At 46.2% G+C, this 23,747-nt stretch overlaps 1 protein-coding gene across 1 annotated transcript in view; it reads left to right on the forward strand.

Moving 5' to 3' along the window:
• LOC144124506 (proteasome adapter and scaffold protein ECM29) overlaps nucleotides 1–23,747 on the forward strand; it is a 409,805-nt gene that overhangs the window by 326,417 nt on the left and 59,641 nt on the right. The window contains 4 exon segments of the mRNA XM_077657223.1: nucleotides 9,483–9,598; nucleotides 9,600–9,695; nucleotides 14,830–14,873; nucleotides 23,210–23,264. Of these exon segments, the coding sequence (XP_077513349.1) occupies nucleotides 9,483–9,598; nucleotides 9,600–9,695; nucleotides 14,830–14,873; nucleotides 23,210–23,264 (311 nt within the window).

Below are 23,747 nucleotides of genomic sequence, written 5' to 3' on the forward strand. Positions count from 1 at the left end.
TTTGCTACGGTGACCTTTGAACTGTAATAAATATCCGCTTAGAAACTACTTAAAGCCATGCAAAGATAAAAAAAAGATTAAGACAGGTCCTCGTAAAGCTTAGGGATTGTTCTCAAATGCTGATGAGTCTACCTGGCCGTCTACCTCAATCTGTGTGAAGCTAAAATAGGAGTCTAAAAATGTAGCTCCGTTTCTTCTGGTATTATTCCGCTCCAATTAATATTCATTGCGCCGTGATTTCAGCAGACAACAGCAGTCATTTGCTAACATTTAGTACCAGCTACTCAGCAAGACGCCAAAAATTTAAAATATTTGTGGATCATAGTGATACAGCAGTAGTATAAAGCTTTGAATATTACGTGGCGCGCATTTTCTCCTCAGTGTTTCTTATTTGTAGGTTTCAACTTCCCCAGGCACGCAGAAGACTTTGCTACGGTTGCTGCAACGGGATAACAGCGGCTGATAGGCTTCTCCGCAGTCTTTTGTTTAGTCGGAAACGTTTCTCCGATTGGCATTCTGCGGACGCAGTGCAAACTTGAAGCCCACTTCACCGCAATACAAAGCGCGCTGTAGCAGACGACGCGCAAAGCCCCGCCTGCGGCTCTCACTGCTCCTGCGCAATAGTTTCTATGGCGGCCGCCACCCCGCGGAGCGCCGGCAGCACGGAGCGACATTCTAACTCAGAGTGGACGACCCTGTACATCTTCTACGTTTGCTACATCTACGAAGATGATGCCAAAGCCGAATTAGCACCGGTGGTGGATAAAGTCAACGACGAACTCTGCGTGCTTGCCTCGCTGGGTGCAGCCATCTTGCTCCGCTGCCGGGAGCTGTCTCGCTTGGGTCGTCAGCGAGCGGAACGGGAGGTGCGCTCCGGTAGCCCACTCAGGGCCAAGCAGGCTGAGCATGCGCAGTTGTGTTTCCACTGGGCTGCCTGAGCGGAGCAGGACGCCGCTCTGGTCAACTAAAACTGTCTAGTGGCGCGTTCACACTTAGACATTCAGCGGCGAGAGCGAATGGAATTCGCGGCCGCCGAAATGCTCCCTCGTTCACACTTCCTAGCCACCGCGTCGCCGCTGATCGTCTGTGTGTCGTCTGCTCGTGGCGTACACAGATGTGGTAAGAGGTTAATCGATGCTGTCTACATACCAAAACCGTATACACGCTTGCGTGTGCTAAATGCAACTATTTGATCGGACGTTACGCCATTTCTAACATTCTCAGTTTTTTTAAACGCCTAGTGGCACCATCTGGTGGTTAGGAGAGGAACCATTGTTGTCAACAAACCGACGCCCCTCTTAAGCCTAAAAGGGGAAGAATCGTCACCTGAAATAAGAAATAAAACAAATTTATCACTAAAATGTTTTCTTATGGGCGAGATGGGACAAAGTGAAAGACCGCTGGCTCTTTTATGGCCAGCGAACGTGCTGAAAAAGGCAGTAACCGCAACGAATTCAGTCCGAAGCGAGGCGTCCTGCATCGAAGGGCGCAGCCATGTTTCTCGCCGTGGATACTCGCCTTCCTATTGGCTGACGAGATTCGGCGGATTTTTTTCCGGCGGCAGAATTCGGTCCTGGACCAATCGACCTTTCTGCTAGGTATTCCGCTCGCTCTCGCTGCCGAATATCCAAGTGTGAACGCGCCATAATGCCCGCCCGTTTTGCGCCGCTCTCGAGCAAGCTACCCTAAATTTGCTGGAACGGGAAAAGTACCGCCTTCGTTTTGTCTTGCCGCCGTGCCGGCGCGCCAGCACGCGTGCACTCCCGATTCGTTCTCTATGGTCACGTGGTCATTTCCTGCCATAAATGGTCCACTCACTTCTTTCTCGCGGCCGCCGACACACAGATCGTCCGGGGCATTACGTAGCACTTGCTCTTATGGGCTGAGATAAGCGTGCACAGCATTAAAGACATCGAAGAATGCCCTGGGTGCTGCGCTTTCGGGCACAGCAATCGGCGGGAATCAGGCAAAATGCTGTTTGCCATTCCCAGTGGAAAAAAAAAATACTCCAAGCAACGGCTTTCGCCTTAATAAATGCAAAGAGCGGAGCGCACAGGCACCGCGCTGTTCGCATGTTCTTTTTTTTTTGCGACAGTACGCGTGATGCATACGCAAGCAAAAATTCACGGGAGCTTTTAGGTCTCCTTACGTGCGATAATACGAAAGCATCTGTGCCTTCCTATGCGTTGTTTGTGATTCTTTTAAGTGGCCAAGGCCACATTTGGAGGTCACGATCGAGTTTTCTGCAGTCGAATTAGGTTGCACATTGATTGTGGTCCAAATCGGCCAATGTCAAATTTCAGGGGTGGGTGGAGCAAATATGGGAGTGGTCCAGGCAAAATTTAGAGGTCACCGTAGTGTTTCCCGTAGTGGAATTAGGTTGGGCATCGATTTTCGTCCAATTCTGCCGAAGTCATATTTTGAGGGGGGGGGGGGGGGGGGGTGTGAGGGCCAAATTTGGTAGTGGCCCAGGTCAAATTTCGAGGTCACCATCACGTGTGCTGTAGTGAAATTATGTTGGACATCGAATTTGGTCCAAATCGGCGGAGGTAAAATTTTGTGGGTGGTTGGGCCATATTGGGGAGTGGCTCGGGCCAAATTTGGAGGTCATCATTGTGTCCGCGTTAGTGAAATTCGGATGGACATTGGTTTTGCCTCATATCGGCCAAGGTAAAATTTCTCTCCTTACATGCCTTCCAATGTACGAGTGACATGTCCGGTCACACAGCCGCGGACAGACTTTCGTTCCATGAGCCTGGAATAATTACAGTCTCTCTTTGGCTGATTAGCAAATGAACAACGGTATGTTTCATTCATGGCTGTAAAAGCACGCATAATTCGCAAAACCTAATTTATTCTGCATAAAATGCACAGCGCGCGGCCGTCGCTTCAGCGGCGCTGCACCAAATATGGCGGCGGGTCGGCGGCTCCGGCGATGGTTGCGGTACTTTTCCCGTTCCAGTGACTTTAAGCTACCCTTCCCCGCTGATGCGCCCTGCAACTTCGCCCTCTCGCCCCTCCTCGCAACTCCGCTCCCCTCTCCTTACTCTTGCAAATCCACGCGTGGCCTTGGCTATCAACCGCTCCGCCGCCGTTGCCGATCGCGGAGGCGAAGCAGGCCTTTCGTGGGAGCTGAAGAGGTTATTTGGGGGGGGGGGGGGGGGGGGGGGGGGGGGGGGGGAGCGCAGTCCGGTAACTGCCTCTTTTGCGGGGGTACACCGCAACTGAGCCGCGCGGGGAGGGGGAAGAAAAGAGTGAGGGGAGAGGAAGCGGGTCTGGTTTGGAGAGGGCGGCAGGGGAGGAGGCAAGGGGGAAGGTAGTCGGGCGCATTCCGACCCGGGAGCCGTTTGGGCCAAGAGGTGGCTGCACTGACGCTCACGGACGCCCCTTATTGGTCTCTCTGCTGGCGCTGTGCGTCTGTATCTTTAGCTTGATTGCTGCCTGTGCATGTTGCACGTCTACCCTATCGCGCGCTTTTGTCACTCTTGTTGCGGTGCGGACGTTTCGATGGCTTCGTTCAAATCTCGGGCCCTGGTTGTAATTCGGGATGGCGGACGGGAACACCGTGCCCATTTTCATTGTATTCAGCAGTAGAGATGATGAAAGCGGCCTGGGCAGAGGTGACGGCCACTGGCAAGTGGAACTGCTTCCGCAAGGCCGGCTTTGTCGACACAGTGTTTAATTCGGAAGATGACCAGCCCGGCGACAATTTGTAGCTGCGCGTCGTCGACTCCAACATGGGGGGTCATGACATTGGTTGGAATGATTTTATTTCTGTCGATGACGACGCTGACACCACAGAACCGTGCACAAACGAGGGCATCGTTTCTGAAGTGTGGGACGAAAGTGACGCAGAGGTATCAGATGAGGATGAAACTTCGAAGCGAGCACCCATAAGCGTGCCTGTAGCAATTAGCTACATAGAGAGCCTCAGACAGCTTGTCTATGCCAAGGGCCTCTGCGATAGCACACTTCTGCTTTAAATAAACTGGAAACCTCCCTCAATGGATCTGAGCTGCGGAAACACGTCCATCACGGACCTTCTCGCAAAGAAAAAATTTTGTGTTTTTGACAAGCAACTGTCTTTAAAGCTGTGGTCCACTTACTACGAACTTCGGGATATAACGAACGGACGCTGCGTGACGCTCATGTTCGTTATAAGCGGGCTCGACTGTACATTATTGTTAGCCGCTGCAGTGGCTCAGTGGTTATGGTGCTCGGCTGCTCACCCGACAGACACGGGTTCGATCCCGGCCATGGCAGTTGCATTTTGATGGAGGCGAAGTGCTGAAGGTTAGTGTACTGCATGATGTCAGTACATGTTAAAGAACCCCAGATGGTTGAAATTGTTTGGAGCCCTTCACTACGGCGTCCGTCATAGCTTGAGTTGCTTTGGGACGTTAAACTTTTTAAGCCAACCAAGTTTACTTCTAAGCTATCTGTACTAATATTCAAACTGCCTGGAAATAATCAATTTACAGTCATTCTTTATCTGTATCTGATTTGCAAGTGGTTTGCAAATGGAATATGTTATTAGCCCAAATTTTGCCTTGACCTTAGCTAAACAGTCCTTTTAAGACTTGAAGCTGGATTTCCTTTAAGGTGGCGGTCCCACTCTGGCGGTGAACAGACAACATTCTTGCTAATATTTGTACATATTCTGTACCTCGCTCGTTTGCTTCATAAATATGGTTCAAATATCTTCAGAAAGCCTATTCTCTCTGCTTTCAAAAAATGCATTTGGTTTATCAGTAGCTGCAATGGTGTTTAAGTTGTACATCCCCCCGCACATATTTCTCTCACCAAACCCCAAGAGGTTGCGTGGCGGCAACTCCAAATGAACACCTTCCCCAACCCTGTGATACATGCCCGCATATACCCTGGGGTCTACTCTCCCTCCTGTCAACTATGTGACCAACATGCCACTTTATCCCACATGCTCTGGGCTTGCCCTCAGTACTCCCCTCCGCGAGGCTTGCAGCTCTCGAATCCAGACCAGTGGGAGGCCGCATTGCTCAGTTCCGACTCGGACACACAGATCCGGGTTGTGACAAGGGGCCTAGAAGTCGCCGCACGCCACGGGCTAATGGCCACTTGATAGGGCTATAACCTCACACTATCTGCTACTTTTTTGTCGATGAAAATAAAGTTTATCCTCCTCCTCCTTAAGTTGTAAAGGAAATTGCTAAGGTGAAAAACGGCATTTAAGCAAGACTTGTCTCAGAAGGTGCAAAATAGAGAAAATCCTCTTGCACCTAGAGCAAAATCATTCAAGTGTGAGGATCCCTCAGTTGGAAAATTTTTCGAACCTTTCGGAGTTTTCGGACTTTCGAACCTGGCCATCTCAGGGCAAAAGGTGCACGCAGCTGGTTTGTTTTGTTTGCAGTCGGCGAGGCGAGAGGCAAGGTGCTTCCTCCGAAACCAAACAAACTTCGGTATTGATCGCTGGCTTGAGACTGGATTTTTCTTTCACACTCAAGAAAGGGAGAAGTAATTCGCTGTTGCATAATTGTAATCCTTCAAAAGCGCCAGCAGCAACAAAACAACAAAGCCGTCAGCCAGGGTGTGTCACGGAAAGAACGTGCCACTACCTCAACCAATGACAAGTGTCATCCGGAAATCGGAATTACCTCGTTGGATGGGGTGGGGGGGAGACGACATAGTTACAGCATTGTCGGAAGGAGGGAGTGGAGTGCCCTTGTTTGTCAGCTCTTCGACTTTCTGTCCTGTTTCTTTCAGCTGTTTTTTTTTTTTTTCATCAAGTATGAACCAACTGCACACCTTAGTGGGATGCAGTATTTGCAGGCACTCTAGGCTTGGCAGTGCGAGTTGAAAACGTGCTTTGGTGGGCCAATGGGCCTCCCGCCTTCCCCCATCTTCCTTGCAACCCCAACGAACCAGGCTGGATCTCCTGTTGTACGATCCCCAGACATGTAAAGAGCTTTTCAGGGCTGGTTAGATTGAGTTTGTGGAATCATTATCAAGAAATATATTTACAAATAGCACCCCACTAGAACAAACTGATAAGTGATCATGGTGTCTGTCACGTTTCTCACAACATAACTCTCGGTAAATCTGCATACCCTGCTAAGCTCCCGCTCTCGGGTGCTGCTAGTAGCAGTTCTCTTTCTCAGCATACCCTCCAACTGAAGTTTCTGTGTTTGACCTCGGGCCAGCTAAGAAGGCAACAGTGACGAGCACTGACTTTCAACTAGAGCTCACAGTAGTTATTATAACAGTATTACCGTTATTTCAACAGAAAAAAAATAGTAATTTATGTTGACAGCCAGCGCTGGTGTGTTCGTCTTCTGCCCTCCTACTAGCACAAGCAGTTCACGCCCAAAAAAAAGAAAAGGCTTTAGTTGACGGTCAGCCCTAATGTCATGCGTTTCAGTCGTTTTCTTTTTTTATTTCTACTCTTGTTCCGGTGCCGATAGTAAAGCTAATGTGCCACAGTAGCTGTTGAGGATGTTTTTGATGAATGTGCAAGCGGGGAACAGTCATGTGCAACAACACCCACACCAAACAGTGAGGATGAATCAGCGTTTGTAGCCACACCTCTACCCCCGCTCAAAAATAAGCGTGTTCGCAAAAGAATGATGCCCTTATTTCAACCAAGGCTGGTTTCGTGTCACCCGGGCACTAGACCCATCCGCCGTCTCAACGCCCATTTTGATGCGTTTTTGTTTGAAGCTTGCTCTGAAGGATGTCGCCTTGTTGTGTTCTCAAAGGTGTCGTCTAACCATGTTAGCAAGGCTGACATAAAAGCATGCGATAACTTCGGCGACTACAATGAACCATTTCCATTTGTCCACATACAGCATAACAGCTGTACAGCATTTGTGTGGAAAAAATTGAAAAAATATTGGGACAGGTCACATCCGACAAAATGCAATCTGGTCGATAAGTCTAATCATTTGGCATTTCCAGGAAAAAAAATTGTATGGTAAGTATGGACGCTGTTGTATGGAACAAGAACTGGGAGCTGACATGTGAATTTGCGGTAAATGCTACATCTCGAAATTATTTGCTACCAACGCATGAAACCAAAGGGCGGCCTCAATGCAAAAGTATACGTTTCTTATGTATGTGTGCCCTGTGCAATGAATACAATACAGTCTGGTCAAACACTAATAATGAACAGTATTCCCCCCAATAAATTTGTTCGAAAGGTATCAAGGCATGCCCTCTGCTTTTAGCATGTGCATTATCACGAGAAGCAAGACAGGAGAGCAGCTGAGCGCGTTCTTCCAGAGCGTGCTACTTTTCACATGGGGTTTCAGTGTCAAATGAAATAGCGCACGAGACCATTGTTCCTAGGAAAATGATTAGATTAGTAGAAAATTAGTTAGCTGCCTGAAAGCACACGGTGCAAAAATAACAAGAGCTGTTCCTTCAGTTGACACATGCATGCATGCGTGCTTTTTGCATCTTTGATCAAACAAGCAAAAAATTCAGCATGCCAGTCAGTGGACCCAAATCATTCCTGATGAAAAGCAGGGCGGGAAGATATACGTCCACTAGCACGCGATGGAAAATTCTAGAGACAATAAGCAACCTAAAAAAGTAAACTGGAGGCAAAAAACACCTATGTCTAACAAGTGGAGAGGGAGGACGCAGTGGAGGATCCAAATGGGAGAGGGAAAGGGACGCCCTAAGCACCTAAAAAACTATGCGCCCCCTCCCTCTTCCGACCCCTGTTCTTGCAACATTCCTGCACAGCCGTCTCCTACATCCCCCCCTCCCCTCTTTCCCAAAGTTTAGTCTGAATACTTGAATATTTTTTCCTGCAGCGTACATGAATACGTTCCGGTGCCCTGCGGTGTGCTTACTGTCGTGATAGCGATTTGACGTCTCTTTCGCTATGTAGATTCTTCTCAAAGGTAAAAAGAAATTAGCCATCATCCACTTCATTATACTTTGTAACCTACCAACTTCAGTTTCAAGGACGAATGTTGAATGAAGTTCAGTTTATTATAGCTGTATTATCATATATGTAATAACGTTTGATAAAGCAACTATTTTTTGTTGAGTGCCAGAGCTGGCAGTTTACACACTCCAGTCCAGGAGTTTTCCCATTCCTACTGTAGAAGCAGCACCAACCGTGATGGTTTATCTGCACAGCGCAAAAGACCAGGATAAAAAGGACAAAAGACAGGCGCCAACTTCAACTAAAGTTTATTGATGAAACTAGAACAGGACATAAATAATTTGTCCTAAATTTGCAACTGTGCAATCATGTGGAGAGTGTATCACCAACTAGCCCAAGCTTTCGCTCCATCAGTAGTGAAACACGTATAATAAGAATTGACGATCAGTGTCCTTTCTTTATTTTGTCACGTGCGTTAGGCAAGCAGACCAACTGGAGACCAGCTATCGAGTGCGGTTTTGGAAGAACAGGCAAGGAGGAGGCCGAGAAAGTGGCAGAGCCACTCCTACAAACGCTCCGGGAACCCCACGCACGACGGGGAAAAGAAGCCGGGTATTATGACCCTCTTTGAAAGACTGCGCAGCAACAAAAGTAAAAGCCTTCAGGCACCAAGGGTCGAGAAAGGACCGGGCACTTATCTCAACCCAAACAATAACGGGTTGCTGGGGGCAAGACAGGTAGAGACTTCCTCGGCCGTAGATCAGTGGCATAGCCTGGTGGCAGACTCTGAACTACTCGCAAGATTGTGGCCGTGGAGCCGCCACCTTAACATGCTCCCCACCTTGTGGTCACCAGTGGGTCACGCTTTGTGCTTATGCTCTATGGGCATAAGTACTGAGTCATGCAATGAAGCCATGGGACAACTCAGATTTTTTTCAGAGAGCTGGTGAAAAACACACATACCTGGTTGCTGTTGCCATCTCTTGGCAGATAAAAGAAGCTGGCTTCGCCAGTGGCTCACTGGCAGGTCACACCGCACCCAAGAATATTTAAGGGTGGTCCACTAGTAGGCCACGATGCCATAGGGATTTGCGCTTCGAAAAACCGCCGCATCAGTGAACATGTTTACAGGGCAGATTTGCTACACAGACCAGTTTGCTTGCACTGGCTATGAAGAATCATTTGTCTGCAACACACGCCAAGCCAGTTGGAGGCCTTTAACGGTGCTGTGTGTTGTGTATATTACCCCTCTCCTCTGTCCTCTCTTCCTGTCCCCTCACCCCTTTCATTTCATTTCTCCATTCTGCCTACTATCCTTTATTTCCGCCGCCCCAGCTCAGGTGCTTCGGTATCGATGGCAGATGCCGGGGCTAGCAGAAATCTTTTCCTTCCTTTTTATTATTATATTAATAAAACCACTTAGTACTACCACTACTACGAGGCTGTGTGAACTTGCTGTATGGCTTTCCATGGAGTGAAAAGGGAACCTCGACTCTGTCAAGTTAGAGGGAAGGACAATGTCTTTAGAATTAAAAGGGAGAAGGCATGTCTAGTGGCTGCTCTGCAAGCAATGTGCAAGAGGCCCAAGTTTTGTCACCTCTTGTGGCTGCAGGGGCAGAGTCTGGAGTGCGTCTCTACCTGACGGAAGTTCTGGCTCTTGTGGAGCAAGCCCTGGCCAGTGCAACCTGGACCCTGCGGCGCCAGGGGGCAGCCGTTGCAAGCACTGTGGGCCCGCACCCTGGCCCTCTGTCTGGAATGGAGCTGTGCTGAGCCGCTGGTGCGGTCACTGCTGGCTGCCCTACCAGGGCGCACCTGGCAGGGAAAGGTGCTCTTCCTTCTCCCCTCGGCCATTTGCTTGGGCTCATGGAAAGAGCTAGGCTCAATTGACGAACGGCTGCTTGGTGGGATGGCACAACAGCAACAGAGAGACAGTGCGAAGCACGGATATTCATGCAGTCTGCTCTTGATTATGCAAATTCAGAGGGGACCGGAAATCAGTGGTTGAAGTTAATCCACTGTATAGGGCCTGTGGTCAAGGTCATTGACTTGATACTTTTTCTTTGCCTGACGTCTAACACAAATGGGTGTGCAAGTTGTCTTGCCCTGTGATAGCATATGAAATCACTCTGCTTTAAAACTGTGGCACAGAGTTGGTGCATCACCTCTTTTGTTATTTGTTGCTTATCTGGAGGCTGCATCAGTTTCAACCAGTAAAAGTTGCTTGTCCACATCATGGGATGCGATGGTCTATGCTCATTGTTGTATTGGGGCCAATGTGCTTGTATGCATATTATCATGCGGCCAAAATGCCCATGCCATTCTGCAATGGCGTAGAGATAGAACATCCAACTCGCATGCAAGAGGATCGGGGTTCAAATCCCGGTGCTGTGCAATTCTCCACCAGATAAAAAATAAAAAGTGTGTCGATGGAATTGCATAACCAGGCTTGGGGTGCGGCTTGATATCAGTGACCAAGACCAACTACACACTCACTCACCAGAACAGGATTTGGCCACCCTGGTGTAGTACTTGGCCACAATCTCGTGTATGATTACAAAACAACCCTCGGCCCTCTGTCCCGAGTGGCTTCAGAGCAACTGGCTAAGGCACCAGCTAGATCTGTGATGCAGCGGGGTTGCTAAGAAACTCAGGCTCTGGACAGGCCGCCATTGGAAACTGAACCTGGCAACACTTAACTATAGAACCTTACCCAGTGAGGCTAGCAGTCTGTTCGAGGAACTAGCGTGTAATGAATGGGATGTCATAGGGCTTAGCAAAGTTAAAAGGACAGATGGCACGTATACGGTGCTAAAGGGTGGGCACGTACTATGCTATACTGTGGAGTGGAGAGACGAGAACTAGGCGTGCGATTCCTCGCAATAAGGATATGGCTGGTAACATAGAGTAATCCGTAATCCTATAGTATTGACGAGAGGGTGGCATTTATTGTAATCAAGTTTAATAAGAGTACAAGCTTAAGGTGGTGCAGGCCTATGCACCTACATCCAGACATGATGACCAGATTGTTGGAAGCTTCTATGAAGACGTAGAATCGCAATGAACAAAGATCACAGTACACTACTGATAGGCGACCTCAGTGCCAATGTAGGCGAAAAGCTGGCTGGCGACCAGGCAATGGGCACTATGGCATAGGCTCTACGAACCACAACGGAGAGTTGTTAGGAGAGTTCGCAAAGAGAAATAATTTTGGGGGGTCAGGAATACTTTCTTCCGCAAATGAGAGGACATGAAGTGGATGTGAAAAGCCCCAACAGTGAGGCTAAAATGAAATAGATTTCATACTGCACTCACCCTGGCATGGTGCAGGATGTGGACATCCTCGGAATGATGTGTTGTAGTGAACACAGGATGGTAAGGTCTAGAATTAGCCTAGACTTGAAGAAGGAATGGAAGAAACTAGTGAGGCAGAAGCCCATCAGTGAGTTAGTGGTAAGAGGGAAAGTGGAGGAATTCAGGATCTCTCTGCAGAACAGATATTCGGCTTTAACTGAGGAAGACAACCTTAGTGTTCAAGGAGTGAACAATAATCTCACAGCTATCATTACAGAGTGCGCAGTAGAAGTAGGCAGCAAGATGGTTCAACAGGATACCGCAAGGTAGCCGACATAAGGAACATTAATATGGACAGAATCGAACATGCTCTAAAGGACGGAGGTAGCCTAAAAAATTAAAGCGGTGGAGAGGAAACTAGGCATAGTAAAAACTAGGTGTATGCATTAACAGGGCAATGCCATTAGTAATATGGATAAGATAGTTAAAGTAGCCGGAGAGTTCTACACAAATCTATACAGTAGCCAATGTAATCAGAACATTGATGAGAGAGACAGTACCGCACAGCAATGCGTCATCCCTCCCATCCCAGTAACGAAAGAGGATGTAAAGAAAGCCTTAGGAACAATGCAAAGGGGGAAAGCAGCTGGTGACGATCAGGTAACAGCAGGCCTGTTGAAGGACAGCAGAGAGATTGTGCGAGAAAACATAGCCATCATGTATGTGCAATGCCCTATGACCTCAAGCGTACTAGAAGCTTGGAAGAATGCAAACATCATCTTAATCCATAATCAAGGGCTTGCAAAATTATATACCGGTCAACTTACCGTCTGTTGTCTACAAGGTATTTACTAATAGAGCCAGGACAGCGTTATACCCCTGTCGCACGGCATTCCTCGAAGGCCTTTCCAGCAAAGGCACCTCTTTTCCCCAAAGGACTGAAAGCTCAAAGCAGCAGTGATGCAGCTGCATGGTGCAGCCCCAAGGTTAAATAGTCGTTGAGGCTTAGAACCCGCTGCTGTGCTTGAGGCAGCTGAACTGAGCATTTTAGAATTGAAGTGTGGTATCTGTTCATATCTTTGAGCTCGCAGAATTTTTTATTCTAGTTGCTTCTATAAAATAGCTGCAACAGCTACTCTCATCAGCAGCAGCAGCAGCAGGTTTTGTGTACTGCCTTGGCCACCAGGGGCATTCGGTGTTGCTGCAACACTTTCACTGTCTTGAAATCTGGGCATAGAATATAAAAATGCCCGTGCAGAAAACAAGCCAGACACACCTTTCGTATTTTTTAAAGATGCTTTCAAACATTGTTGGCTGCATCTTTTTTTTTTTCAGTACTTTTTTGAAGTTGGACAGCACTGCGATTCCAGGTTTTCAAAGGCGCACCTTAAGGCTCCAAAGGTCGCACCTTAAGGCTCCAAAGGTCTAGGATGGGCGTCTTCGCCTCCAAAGCCCTTATCAGCAACGGTGCAACATTTTGTGTCGTGTAGCTGCACTCCTTATGCCTTTGGATGTAAGGACCCGATTCTCAAAGGTCTTTGCAGTGCCTGTGTGACGGGGTATCAGACTTCAATCAACCAAATGATCAGGCAGGCTTTCATAAAGGATACTTGAGAATAGTATTCACATTGTCATATTCACACTGTCAGTCGGGTGATAGAATATTGTGCAGAAGTAACCAACCCCTGTAAATAGCCTTCATTCATTTCGAGAAGATATTTGACTCAGTGGAAACCTCAGCAGTCATGAAGGCATTGTGGAATCACGGTTGTAGAAGAGCCTTACATGAAAATACTGGAAGATATCTATAACGACCCCACAGCTACCATAGTCTTCCACAAAGTCAGCAATAAAATTCCAATAAGGAAGGGTGTCAGGCAAGGAAGCACGATCTCGACAATGCTCTTCACCGCCTGTTTACAGGAGGTATTTCGAGGCCTGCATTGGGAACAGTGGGGATAAGAGTTAATGAGAATACCTAAATAATCTGTGATTCGCTGATGACATCGCCTTGCTGATTCACACAGGAGATGAGCCGCAAAGCATGATCAAGGAGTTAGACAGGCAGAGCAGAACGGTAGGTCTAGAAATGAACATGCAGAAAACCAAAGTAATATTCAAAAGTCTCGGAAGGGAACAGCAGTTCACAATTGGCAGCGAGGAGCTGGAAATGGTAAAGGAATACTTAGAGCAGGTAGCGACAGCTAATCGGGACCATGAGAGGGAAATAACTAGAAGGATAAGAATGGGGTGGAGTGCATTTGGCAGGTTCTCTCACATCACGAATGGCAGTTTACCAATATCCCTCAAGAGAAAAGTATACAACAGCTTCATCTTACTGATACTCACCTAAGGGGCAGAAACGTGGAGGCTAACGAAAAGGGTTCAGCTTAAATTAAGGACAACTGATAGGTGTAACGTTAAGAGACCGGAAGCCGGCAGAGTGGGTGAGAGAAGAAATGCTGGTTAATGACATCCTAGTCGAAATCAAGAGGAAGAAAGGGGCTTGGGCAGGGCATGTAATGCGAAGACAAAATAATCGCTGGTCCTTAAGGGTAACGGAGTGGATTCCAAGAGAAGGCAAGCATAGCAGTGGGCAACAGAAAGTTAGGTGAGCGGATGAGATTAAGAAGTTGGGATACGGTGCGTGCAGCTGGCAAAGGACAGGGTTCATTGGAGAGGCATGGGAGAGGCCTTTGCCCTGCAGTGGGCGTAGTCAACCCACTTCAGCCCGATGATGATGATAGGTTCCATGTCTTTTAAGGCGTAAGGCTTTCTTGGCTCATGAGTGACGTGGATGGAAGTTGTAGATGAAGTCTGTGGACGAAAGTTGTCCGCACGAGCTGTCAGTCATTAGTCGTATGTCAAATAAAACAAAATGTAAAGTTGATTAAGCAACAGTTCACAAGCAGCATATATGTAATGGAATTTAAAAAATCCAGAAATGAAAAATAGTCAAAACAAATAAAATATATAAAAATAAAAGTAAAAAGTAATCAGAAATAAAGAATAAAAATAAAAAATGAAAACAAAACAGTAAACTGAAGAAAATAAAAAAAAACGAAAAATGGAGGGAGAAAAAGAGGGCAGGGAAAGCTTTCGCATTTCCGCTGTTAGGTGCAACCATGTAACTTTTTTGAGTGCTAATCTCAAAAGGCTTTTTTTGATTTGGTTATCTTGAAACCTGGCCTGTGGAAAGAGTAAAAAAACTGGGTTATTAGGGTTCGCATGGCCCACAGCTTGTGCCACAAACCATGCCGCCACGTGCGCTCCTCACTGCAATTCCAGCACCAACAGCCGCCACCCCCTCTGGCACACAAAGAATTTGCCCTTGTAATCATTTTTTTTTTTCTTTGTACAACCTACCCTCCCACTGTAATGCCACTGTGGTGCTGTGGGTAAATAAATAAATAAAAAAATGGGAGGCCAATCAGATTGCAAGGGGACACATGGGAATGATTGAGCTGGCACCTCCCATCCCCTCTCTTTCTGATTTCAGCATGTGCGAACTCTCCTTGCAAGCATACTGCAGATTGGGGATAAATTGTTCAGTTACAGTGCTGCTTTATGGGCGATAACCTGAAAATTAAACTTTTTTACTCTGATCACGAACATGTGTCGTGTAGGACACTGACAGCTGAATCTGTCTTCTTTTCTTGCCCACACAGGAGACCCTGCTGGAGGCCCTGTCGGCTGTCTGCACCAAGTGCATGTAAGGCAACAGCAGCCGCTATTTTGCCACATCCTTTTACTGTGAAGACAAAATCATTAAAAACATGCTGTATATTTGTCACATAAGGCATTTTCACAGGCACAAGCATAGGGTCAACTGAAGGAATTTCTTGAGCTCAGTGGCTAGCACCCCTACCTGGATGGCACTTGAATTCCAGTTGTGCATGTGACTAGCGGTGCAGCTCCCATGGTGCCCAAGATGTGTGTTTCAACACAGCTCCGTGTTTGTGAGGCTTTGGTATAAATGTTAATGTGATAACATTAGGAGGGTCATGAAGGTAAAAACTGCGTCTGTGCCAAGCCACCACCAGGCACTTTGTTTTTAGGGGAATTTGCCTATTTCAGCCTGCCACCTGTCAACCGTCCCAATCTCCCTTAGGGGAGACTAGGAACATGCCGGATGCAGAATGACTGTGGAAATGACTCAGACAACAGCAGCCTATATGCAAAATTTATTCTCTCTTGAAGAACTGTGTGTGTGTAGAAATGAGGCATGCTAGAGCTATTGCTTTCTCACATTGCTCGGGAAGAGCAGCCTGGGCCTCACAAGTTCCCATCAGCGGCTATGTTTGAAACAGCCTCCTGCCGGTGTATTGACGCATCACTTTTCCAGTGCCAATAGTGGTACGTTACTCGCAGCAATCTTAACGATGTGATGCATTTTGCGTCGGAATCTGAAAACAATCGCAATTGCGGTACATTGGAGAGTGAAAGGCAATGGACCCCGGATTGGAATAGAATCAGAACTGGAATAGGTTTGCGAGTGAAAGAAGAATGCTGTCGCTGCATCAATCCAATTGATCTCCTCTAAATTTTTTCAAGGTACTCCCTTTAATATGAACCTGAAGGGACCATCATCTTATGAGAACTTCATCTTAACAAAAGTGTCCCTAAAGAAAGGTGTGTGAGCATGCTAGATGTGTTCATAATATGTTATATGAAAACAATGAATATAATAGCCTTTCAGAGAGAGGATAATTTCAATTAGAGCATTTATCACACTGAAGGCACAGCATGAAATAAGCTTATGTTATCCTACTTGAAAATGGCATTGGTGAATTTTTCATTTTTACCCCCGCCCCTTCTTTCTCACTGTGTCCCATAGTGGCTACTCTTCGTGTGTTTTCTTCGGATTTTCGCTTTCCGTCCTGCTCCGAGATTTTCGTAGGTGCCCAGCAGGGTAGCCATGCACCTCGCTTATCTTGCTCCTTCTGCAGCATAGCTGTTACCAACAACACAGGCAGGCACACCACAAGCCTTTCTAATGTGTGCGCTGCTGATATCAGGCCATCTCTGCTCTGCAGTAATGCGTGTTTCGACACTGCATCTGTTCAAAATACAACCCCGGAGTTTTCGAGCCCCAAGTCAACAAACGGGTGCATACACACCTTTTAGTCTGTGGGGGCAACACTTGGCACATGACGCGTGCGCTATGCGGAGGTCTGTGTAGACGCAATGATGACCTGCCTTTCCCGCACCAGCAAGAGGGCTTTCCCTACTGTGCTCTCACTGGACGGCTTCTCTACTGCTGTGCGTGAAGGTGCGTGGAAGCCATCTTGGGGGGGTTGGCTTCCGTGTGTAGAAGCATTTGGTAATGTTTTCTCTACTTAGTGTTGCATGGATGCCCTGTGAGTGCCGTTATGTGGGGTCACCAGTGTTCACGGTCACTGCAGAAGGTCATTTTAACCGAATGTTGTGCGAAACAGTTCTTCATATGCAGATTTTTTTTACGTTCTGTCCAACGGAAAGCCAACCAAGTGGTCTCACTTGTGCATCTTATCCGACGATTCGTCTTATCAGGAGTCTACCATAGTTTGTAAAACCTGTTGAACAGAGCATCAAAGAATGTGAGGATTGCATTAGTACCTTAGCAAGAGAGCTACCTGGTCATTGCTGAGAAGCCTAGTTTTGAAGCCTGGCACAAAACTGGGACATGCCTCCTCAGTCCTCCAGTGATGCTTGAGGACCACATCGCCACCTGGATGCTCAATTGCTTTTGGCATCCTTTAGGCTTGGGCTGATTCAGGCAAAGCAACCTTGAAATTTTTACACTGAGGTTGCATTCGTGCATTTGCAAGCCCTTTCCGACTGTATGTCGTCACTCTCATGTGGCAGCATAGGAGGCTTGTGGGGGCCTGGTCCTGATTGGTTGGATGCAACCTAATTTGTAGATTTTGGGAAGGAGCAAAAGTGAGGTGCCTGGCAAATTATATTTTTCAGTACACGACAAGGTAAGAAGTCTTGTTGTTGCATCCAGTTCTATCCTTGCAAAGCTTCTTCGTTGCAGAGTGAATGTGAATGGTGAACACAGAATAGATAGTTTATGAAGTCGAGGGTTGGACGGAAACCTGTCTGGTTGGGGGTGTACATGAAGAAGAAGGCAAAACACTGAATTTAAAAATTTTAATGTTCATTTTTATGTTGGTTGGTGTTCTGCCTTCTTCTTCAGATAGATAGTTTAAACAAAATGCTTTTTTGCGGAATACCGATGACGAAAAAAAAAACATATATTGCACATAAATATTACACTCAAGGCCTATTGAGTATCGTGTAATAGGAGAAATTGTGTAAAGCAGGAACAGTTGATATGATGCGGTGCAATCCACTTATAATTATGTCAAGAAACTCGAAAATCCGATCATTATAACCGATTATTATTATATCTGGACCGGCAAAAAAAACAAAGAACACACCCACATATTCCCCCATGCATGTAGCTATTGCCCCATGCACCCCATGTCTTGGCCCATGTCTTGGCGCTCTGCCAAGTTTGCCCAGCGAGCCATGCCCCTCCCAGCCACCCCCCTCCGGAGCTCCCATCGGAAGATAAGCACACTGTGATGTTATCGGCGCACAGCATCTTGGTGTCCTGCCAAGGTCTGCTCTGTGCAGCGCGAAACTTGGGAACGTACCAAGAAAAGCTCACAGTTTAAAATAAATGTAACGTAAATTCTTAACCATCTCAACGATGAAAGTGTGGGGTGGGGGGCCGGATTCATAGATATTGTCGCCGCCATTTTTACCCACTTCATCAACGCACAAACGGGCAAAAACTATGTTTGTGTGAGACAGCGCTGCACAATGGCAGCCAAGCAAGTTTCTCCCTCCAGTAAATGTGACGGTGTTATTCCACGCCAGACGTTGCACTTGACCATCCCGATTTGTTCAGAAAAATTTCATGAACTCTTAGCACATCGTGGGTGATCTAAGCCTCAAATATTTTCGCCGAAAAAAGAATTATTCGTGATGTGAGTTCACTTTGAACATTTTGAAAAGGCATGAAATCAGGCGCTACTCAATAATCAATAAAAGATCTTGATATTTAGAAAACTCTCCACATTTTAATGACATTTGCACAGATTCTGGCTTTCAATATAATTCAGGTCATCTATTTTTGGACGGTATAAATGTTTCGTTAGAATTCAATAAAATGTAAAAGTTGTGCTTGTATCTTGACATTGTTTTTAAAAAGACATCGACTTCCTGTAGGAAATTAAGAAATGGCCCTCTTGCTTCTCTAGATTTCTATTACCTATAAAAAATGTTACAGCTGATGAAACAGAATACATCAAAGTGAAAAAAAATACTTGTAGAAAAGTGCGTTTTGAACCATAAACACCCGTTTATTTCACCCTCAGGTGGTCCAAGTAAAAATACAAAAGATGGTGGATCTAGTAGAACAATTTATTGCCTTTCACTTCTGAAGTTTTAATTGAGGTGACTTCTGCTTGAAGTGAGAAAACAGTTTTTAAAGTTGAGCTCTTGTGTCGAAAGTTGTGTCGTCTCTGTGCCTCTTCACTTCAAACCACAGCACCGTCGACACTGTGGCCAGGTGAAATGTGTGTGCAGTCCTCGTTTCTAAGTGAAGTTTATTTACACTGCAAGCAGGCATCAGAACATTGTGTAGTAGAACAGATATTCGTGGGAAAAGATTTTCTTACTGCTGCTTGGGTGATACATGCACCAGTGGGATTGTTATTCAGTATCATGCCGCACTCAGTCGTTGTTCTCAGAGCCATAACGGACATGAAGAGGGTGCGAGAAGGAGGCGACAAAGCGCACCGGTGCCACAGTCGTGGTATATTCAGTCATTCAAAAGCGAGACACCTCTTCGCGATCGTGCTGCGCTCACCACCAGCGTTTCTTGTGTTACTCAAAGCCGTGGTGAGGACTTCACTCCGTCACGCGCACTCCAAGGCATGTGCTCTCCATGACCTTTTTCAAACAGAAATAAAGGACTGATGTTGCAGTTGCTGTAGCGGCTGGTCGTTCTTTCCTTGTAGTCCATGTAAGACAGGACATGGAATACCCTTGTTTGTCTGCCCTGGTGCCATAGTACACCTGTTCAAACTTCGTGAGCAAAAATGATCTTGTTTATCGCACACTATCCGCGGAATGTCATGCGCTATCTGCCTTAGCTCCAGGATGCACGTCTGCGAGTGGGGGCAAACTGTAGTGGTTATCTGGCCATAAATGTGTCATGCCAGATGCCGTGCTCTGTGGCAAAGAAGCGTTACGAGATGGCACAACTTGCGGCACGACAGCTCAACCTGAAAAATTTTTCCTCACTTTAAACAAAAATCACCTCAATTAAAACTTCGGAAATGAAAGCCAATAATCTGTTCTGCTAAACCCGGCATCGTTTTTCTTCACTTGAACCACCTCATCATCATCAGCCTGACTACGCCCGCTGCAGGGCAAAGGCCTCTCCCATGGCTCTCCAATTAACCCTGCCCTTGCCAAGTAACCTTTTTCGTTAGCCTCCACGTTTCTGCCCTGTAGGTGAGTACCAGTAAGATACAGCTGTTGTACACTTTTCTCTTGAGGGATATTGTTAAACTGCTATTCATGATCTGAGAGAACCCGCCATATGCACTCCACCCTATTCTTATCCTTCTAGTTATTTCCCTCTCATGATCCGGATTAGCAGCCACTACCTGTCCTGGTGGTTTTGAACTTTTTCAACCGTGATTAAGCGGGGAGAACGTATTTATCCCCCCAATTAAACCCCACACACTTCCAGCACTTCACTGCCAATTGTGAACTGCTGTTTTCCTTGCTAGACTGTTGAACATTACTTTGGTTTTATGCATGTTAATTTTAAGGCCCACCGTACTGCTCTGTCTGTCCAACTCATCGATCATGGTTTGCAGTTCATCTCCTGAGTGACTCAGCAAGGCAATGTCATCAGCGAATCGCAGATTGTTTAGGTGTTCTCCATTAACTCTTACCCCCAACTGTTCCCAATTCAAGCCTCGGAATACCTCCTGTAAACGGGCAAGATCGTGTCTCCCTTCCTGACACCCTTCTTTATTGGAATTTTATTGCTGGCTCTATGAAGTACTATGGTAGCTGTGCAGTCGTAGACATCTTCCAGTATTTTCACATGGGACTCTTCTGCACCCTGATTCCGCAATGACTGCTGAGTTTCCAGAGTCAAATGCTTCGTCGTAATCAATGAACGCTATATACAGGGTGTCCACGCTAACTTTAGCCAGACTTCAAAAATATGCCGCGGCACTCTAAGATGACGCGACCAAGTGCATGTTGCTACTATTGTATGGAGCAACTTACACTATTTTTTGTATTGTGCTTAATTGCATAATTAATTTAGACTAATTAACCAACTTCACAAGCAGTGAAGATAGGCAATGAAGTCCAGTGAGAAAGTTGTAGAACAGTCCGTGAAACATCCAACCGAACAGTTTCTAACTTTCCATCCATTACGTATCAGCTTCATTTCGCTCACTGCAGATGCCCGTGAAATACAAAAATATACCACGTGACATGCTCGCTTGCGCGCCACGATTGCAGCGCTCTCAAATGTTTCGTGTAGGAACAAACAGAACATTTAGCCCAGTGTGCTTCCGCTTAAAGGGTGACAGGGCAGCGACGCAGGAGCTGGCTGTGCGATATAGGCTAGTGGTATGCTTCCCTTGTGGTGCTTGATAGCGACAAGCAGACACAGTCCTTATCGCTTGTGCTCGCATAAATCACGCAGCCAACGCCTGCGTCGCAGCCCTGTCACCTTTTTAAGCAGCAGCACACTGGGCTAAATGATCTGTTCGTTCCTACGCGGAACGTTTGAGAGCACTGCAATTGCGGCGCAAGCGAGCATGTCACATGGTATTTTTTGTATTTCCCGGGCATCTGCAGAGAGCGAAAAAAAAAAGCCGATGCGTAATAGATGGAAAGTTAGAAACCGTTCAATTGGACGTTTTGCGGACCGTTCTACACACCTTTTTAATTGAACTTTTTTGCCTATCTTTGTTGCTTGCAAAGTTGATTAATTAATCTCGACTAATTGTTCAATTAAGCACAACACAAAAGATAGTGCGAGTTGCTCCATGCAATAGCCAGCAACATGCATTTGGTCGCGTTGTCTAGAGTGCTGCAACATATTTTTAAAGCCTGGCTAAAGTTAGCGTGTACATTCTGTATATAGGGGTTTGGTTATATTCTGTTCTGTGCATTTCTCTATTACCTGGTTGATAGTGTGAATATGGTCTATTGTTGAGCATCCTTTATGAAAGCCTTCCTGATGATTTGGTTTAATTGAAGTCTAAGGTTGTCCTGACTCTATTTGCGATTTCCTTAGCAAATACCTGTAGGGAATGGACAGTAAGCTGATTGGTCTGTTGTTTTTCAAGTCCTTGATGTCTCCTTTCGTATGAATTAAAATAATGATTAGCATTCTTCCAAGTTTCTGGTACACTGTGTGGCTAGTTTTCTAGCTTTAGCTGCACTATGAAAGGGGTTAGGCCTTCATGAGTTGGCCAAATCACCTGGGGTCTAAAGGCCTGCTTCCTCCATGGCATTTCAGTGCGAGGATGTTTTATAGCGTTCCGGTTTAAGCTGCTGTGCTCCTCTCTGATGCTCGAGTGGTTGCCAGCTTTCCAAAGATGCAGCCGGGCGTGCTCCAGCATACCGAGCAAACCACTGGCACTGGCGCTCCCTGTCAAAGGTGCACTAAAGTCACTGGAATCGAAGAAGCATCGTAGCCATCAGTGGGGTGCCAGCACAGCCATCACATTTTGTCCAGTATGAAGAAATGGGCTTGGGCAGGGCATGCAATGCGAAGGCCTTAAGGGTAACGGAGCGCATTCCAAGAGCGCATTCCAAGCATAACAAGGGCAGCAAGAAAGTTAGATGGGCAAATGAGATTAACAAGTTTGCGGGAATACGGTGGCCGCAGCTGGCAAAGGACACGGTTAATCGGAGAGACATGGGAGGGGCCCTTTGCCTCGCAGTGGGCATAGTCAGCCTGCTGGTGATGATAATGATGTTGATCGCTAAAGCTCCGGCTACTGAAATAGTGAGATGCAAATTTTAGAAGGAAAAATGCGCGTTGAACAAGTTTTTTGCGCTTTTAAGGTAGTAAATAAAATGTGCCGTTGCTTTATTCCTAACTAGGTAACAGTACACTGCAGTTATACCCTTAGCCAGGTTATGCGTTTGATCTCGGTTGTGATTGTGTCAATGGGGGGCAGTAATACATAGGGCTGTGTGAATATTTCTAAATTTTCTAACAGCAAATTGAATATTCTCCTATCCGATTTGCTGTACGAATCAAGTAGAGGGTGTTGAAAATTATTGAAAACGAATCAAATTTGTTGTTCAGCGGAAGACATGAAATTTGCACAGTTTTCTTGTCTTTAATGGCCACTTTTTCCTGGCTGCTGGTTTTACTTGCTACTGCGTCATTACATAGCTGTTGCTTTTAGTTGTGCACATGTCACAATGCCATCCCACAGCGAGTACGTCACACTGAAACCACGTGAAGCAAGTGTTCTTGAAACTCACTTGAAATGAATGCTTAGAAATTTGGAATACCCTGCATTCGGATCAAATTGAATATAGAATAGTTTACTCTTGAAACAAATATTCAAAACTATCAAATATTCACACAAGCCTAATAATTGTGTTTAATGCTTAATCCTTGTCAGATCAGAGATTACTTACTGAATGCCGTTATCAGGAAGTGTAAGCTGCTCGAAGTTTTCTGGAAGCAGAGGTGGTTCAGACACAGATGGGTACTCTGGTATGGTAAGATAGCTCATTACTTGCAGAGTGGTGAGTTAGTGAGCTTCATTTGGAAATAAACGCCCCAACATTCAGCCATGAATTTCCATGACCAGGCAAATCCATGACTTGAGTACTTGTTTGAATCATTTGAATGGCACAAGTACAGTGTGAATGAAAAGGAAATGCTACACACCTGACGTGCAGTCTTCACCTGCAGCATAAATTAAGTGGTACAGTGTTTTTGAGAAGTGTGCCGTGCCCATCACTCCTTTCTGGTGCATTCGTTTTCAGTGCAGGGCCCCCCCAGCAGGAAGGCACCCCAGCGCAGCAGGCTGTCCTCAGAGAGGTACTCTTTTTCTCTTACCAGCCATTGTTTATGAGCGCAAGCACGTCTGCTAAGGAGACAGGGACTTACAGAGAAGCTCATGAGGGCACTGCACAGTAGCAATTTCTTCACAAATTTTAGACTTTCTTACATCAGCACTTGTGATGCTTATTATTATTAAAAAGCATATTATTACCTGGGTTGCACCAACCACTTTAGCCTTACTGTTCTTTGGCCAAGCTACTCTTGCACCATTAAAATCAAATCATCATGATCACCACTTTATGCTTTGCACATTTTAGTCAGTTTTTTTTTTCCGTATTCTAAATCCCAGAACAACATCTCAGACCGCAAACATATTGATTATCACACATTTTTAATTGCCATCAAACATTTCATTTCTGTTTAGTACCTCATAGCAATTGTACTACTGGAGACGACAAAAGCTTCCGGGATGCGAGTTCTAGGAAAAATGTTTATTGTAGCTCCATCTCGCTATCCAGT

Source organism: Amblyomma americanum, chromosome 3, assembly GCF_052857255.1.
Source record: "Amblyomma americanum isolate KBUSLIRL-KWMA chromosome 3, ASM5285725v1, whole genome shotgun sequence".
Lineage (NCBI taxonomy): Eukaryota > Metazoa > Arthropoda > Arachnida > Ixodida > Ixodidae > Amblyomma > Amblyomma americanum.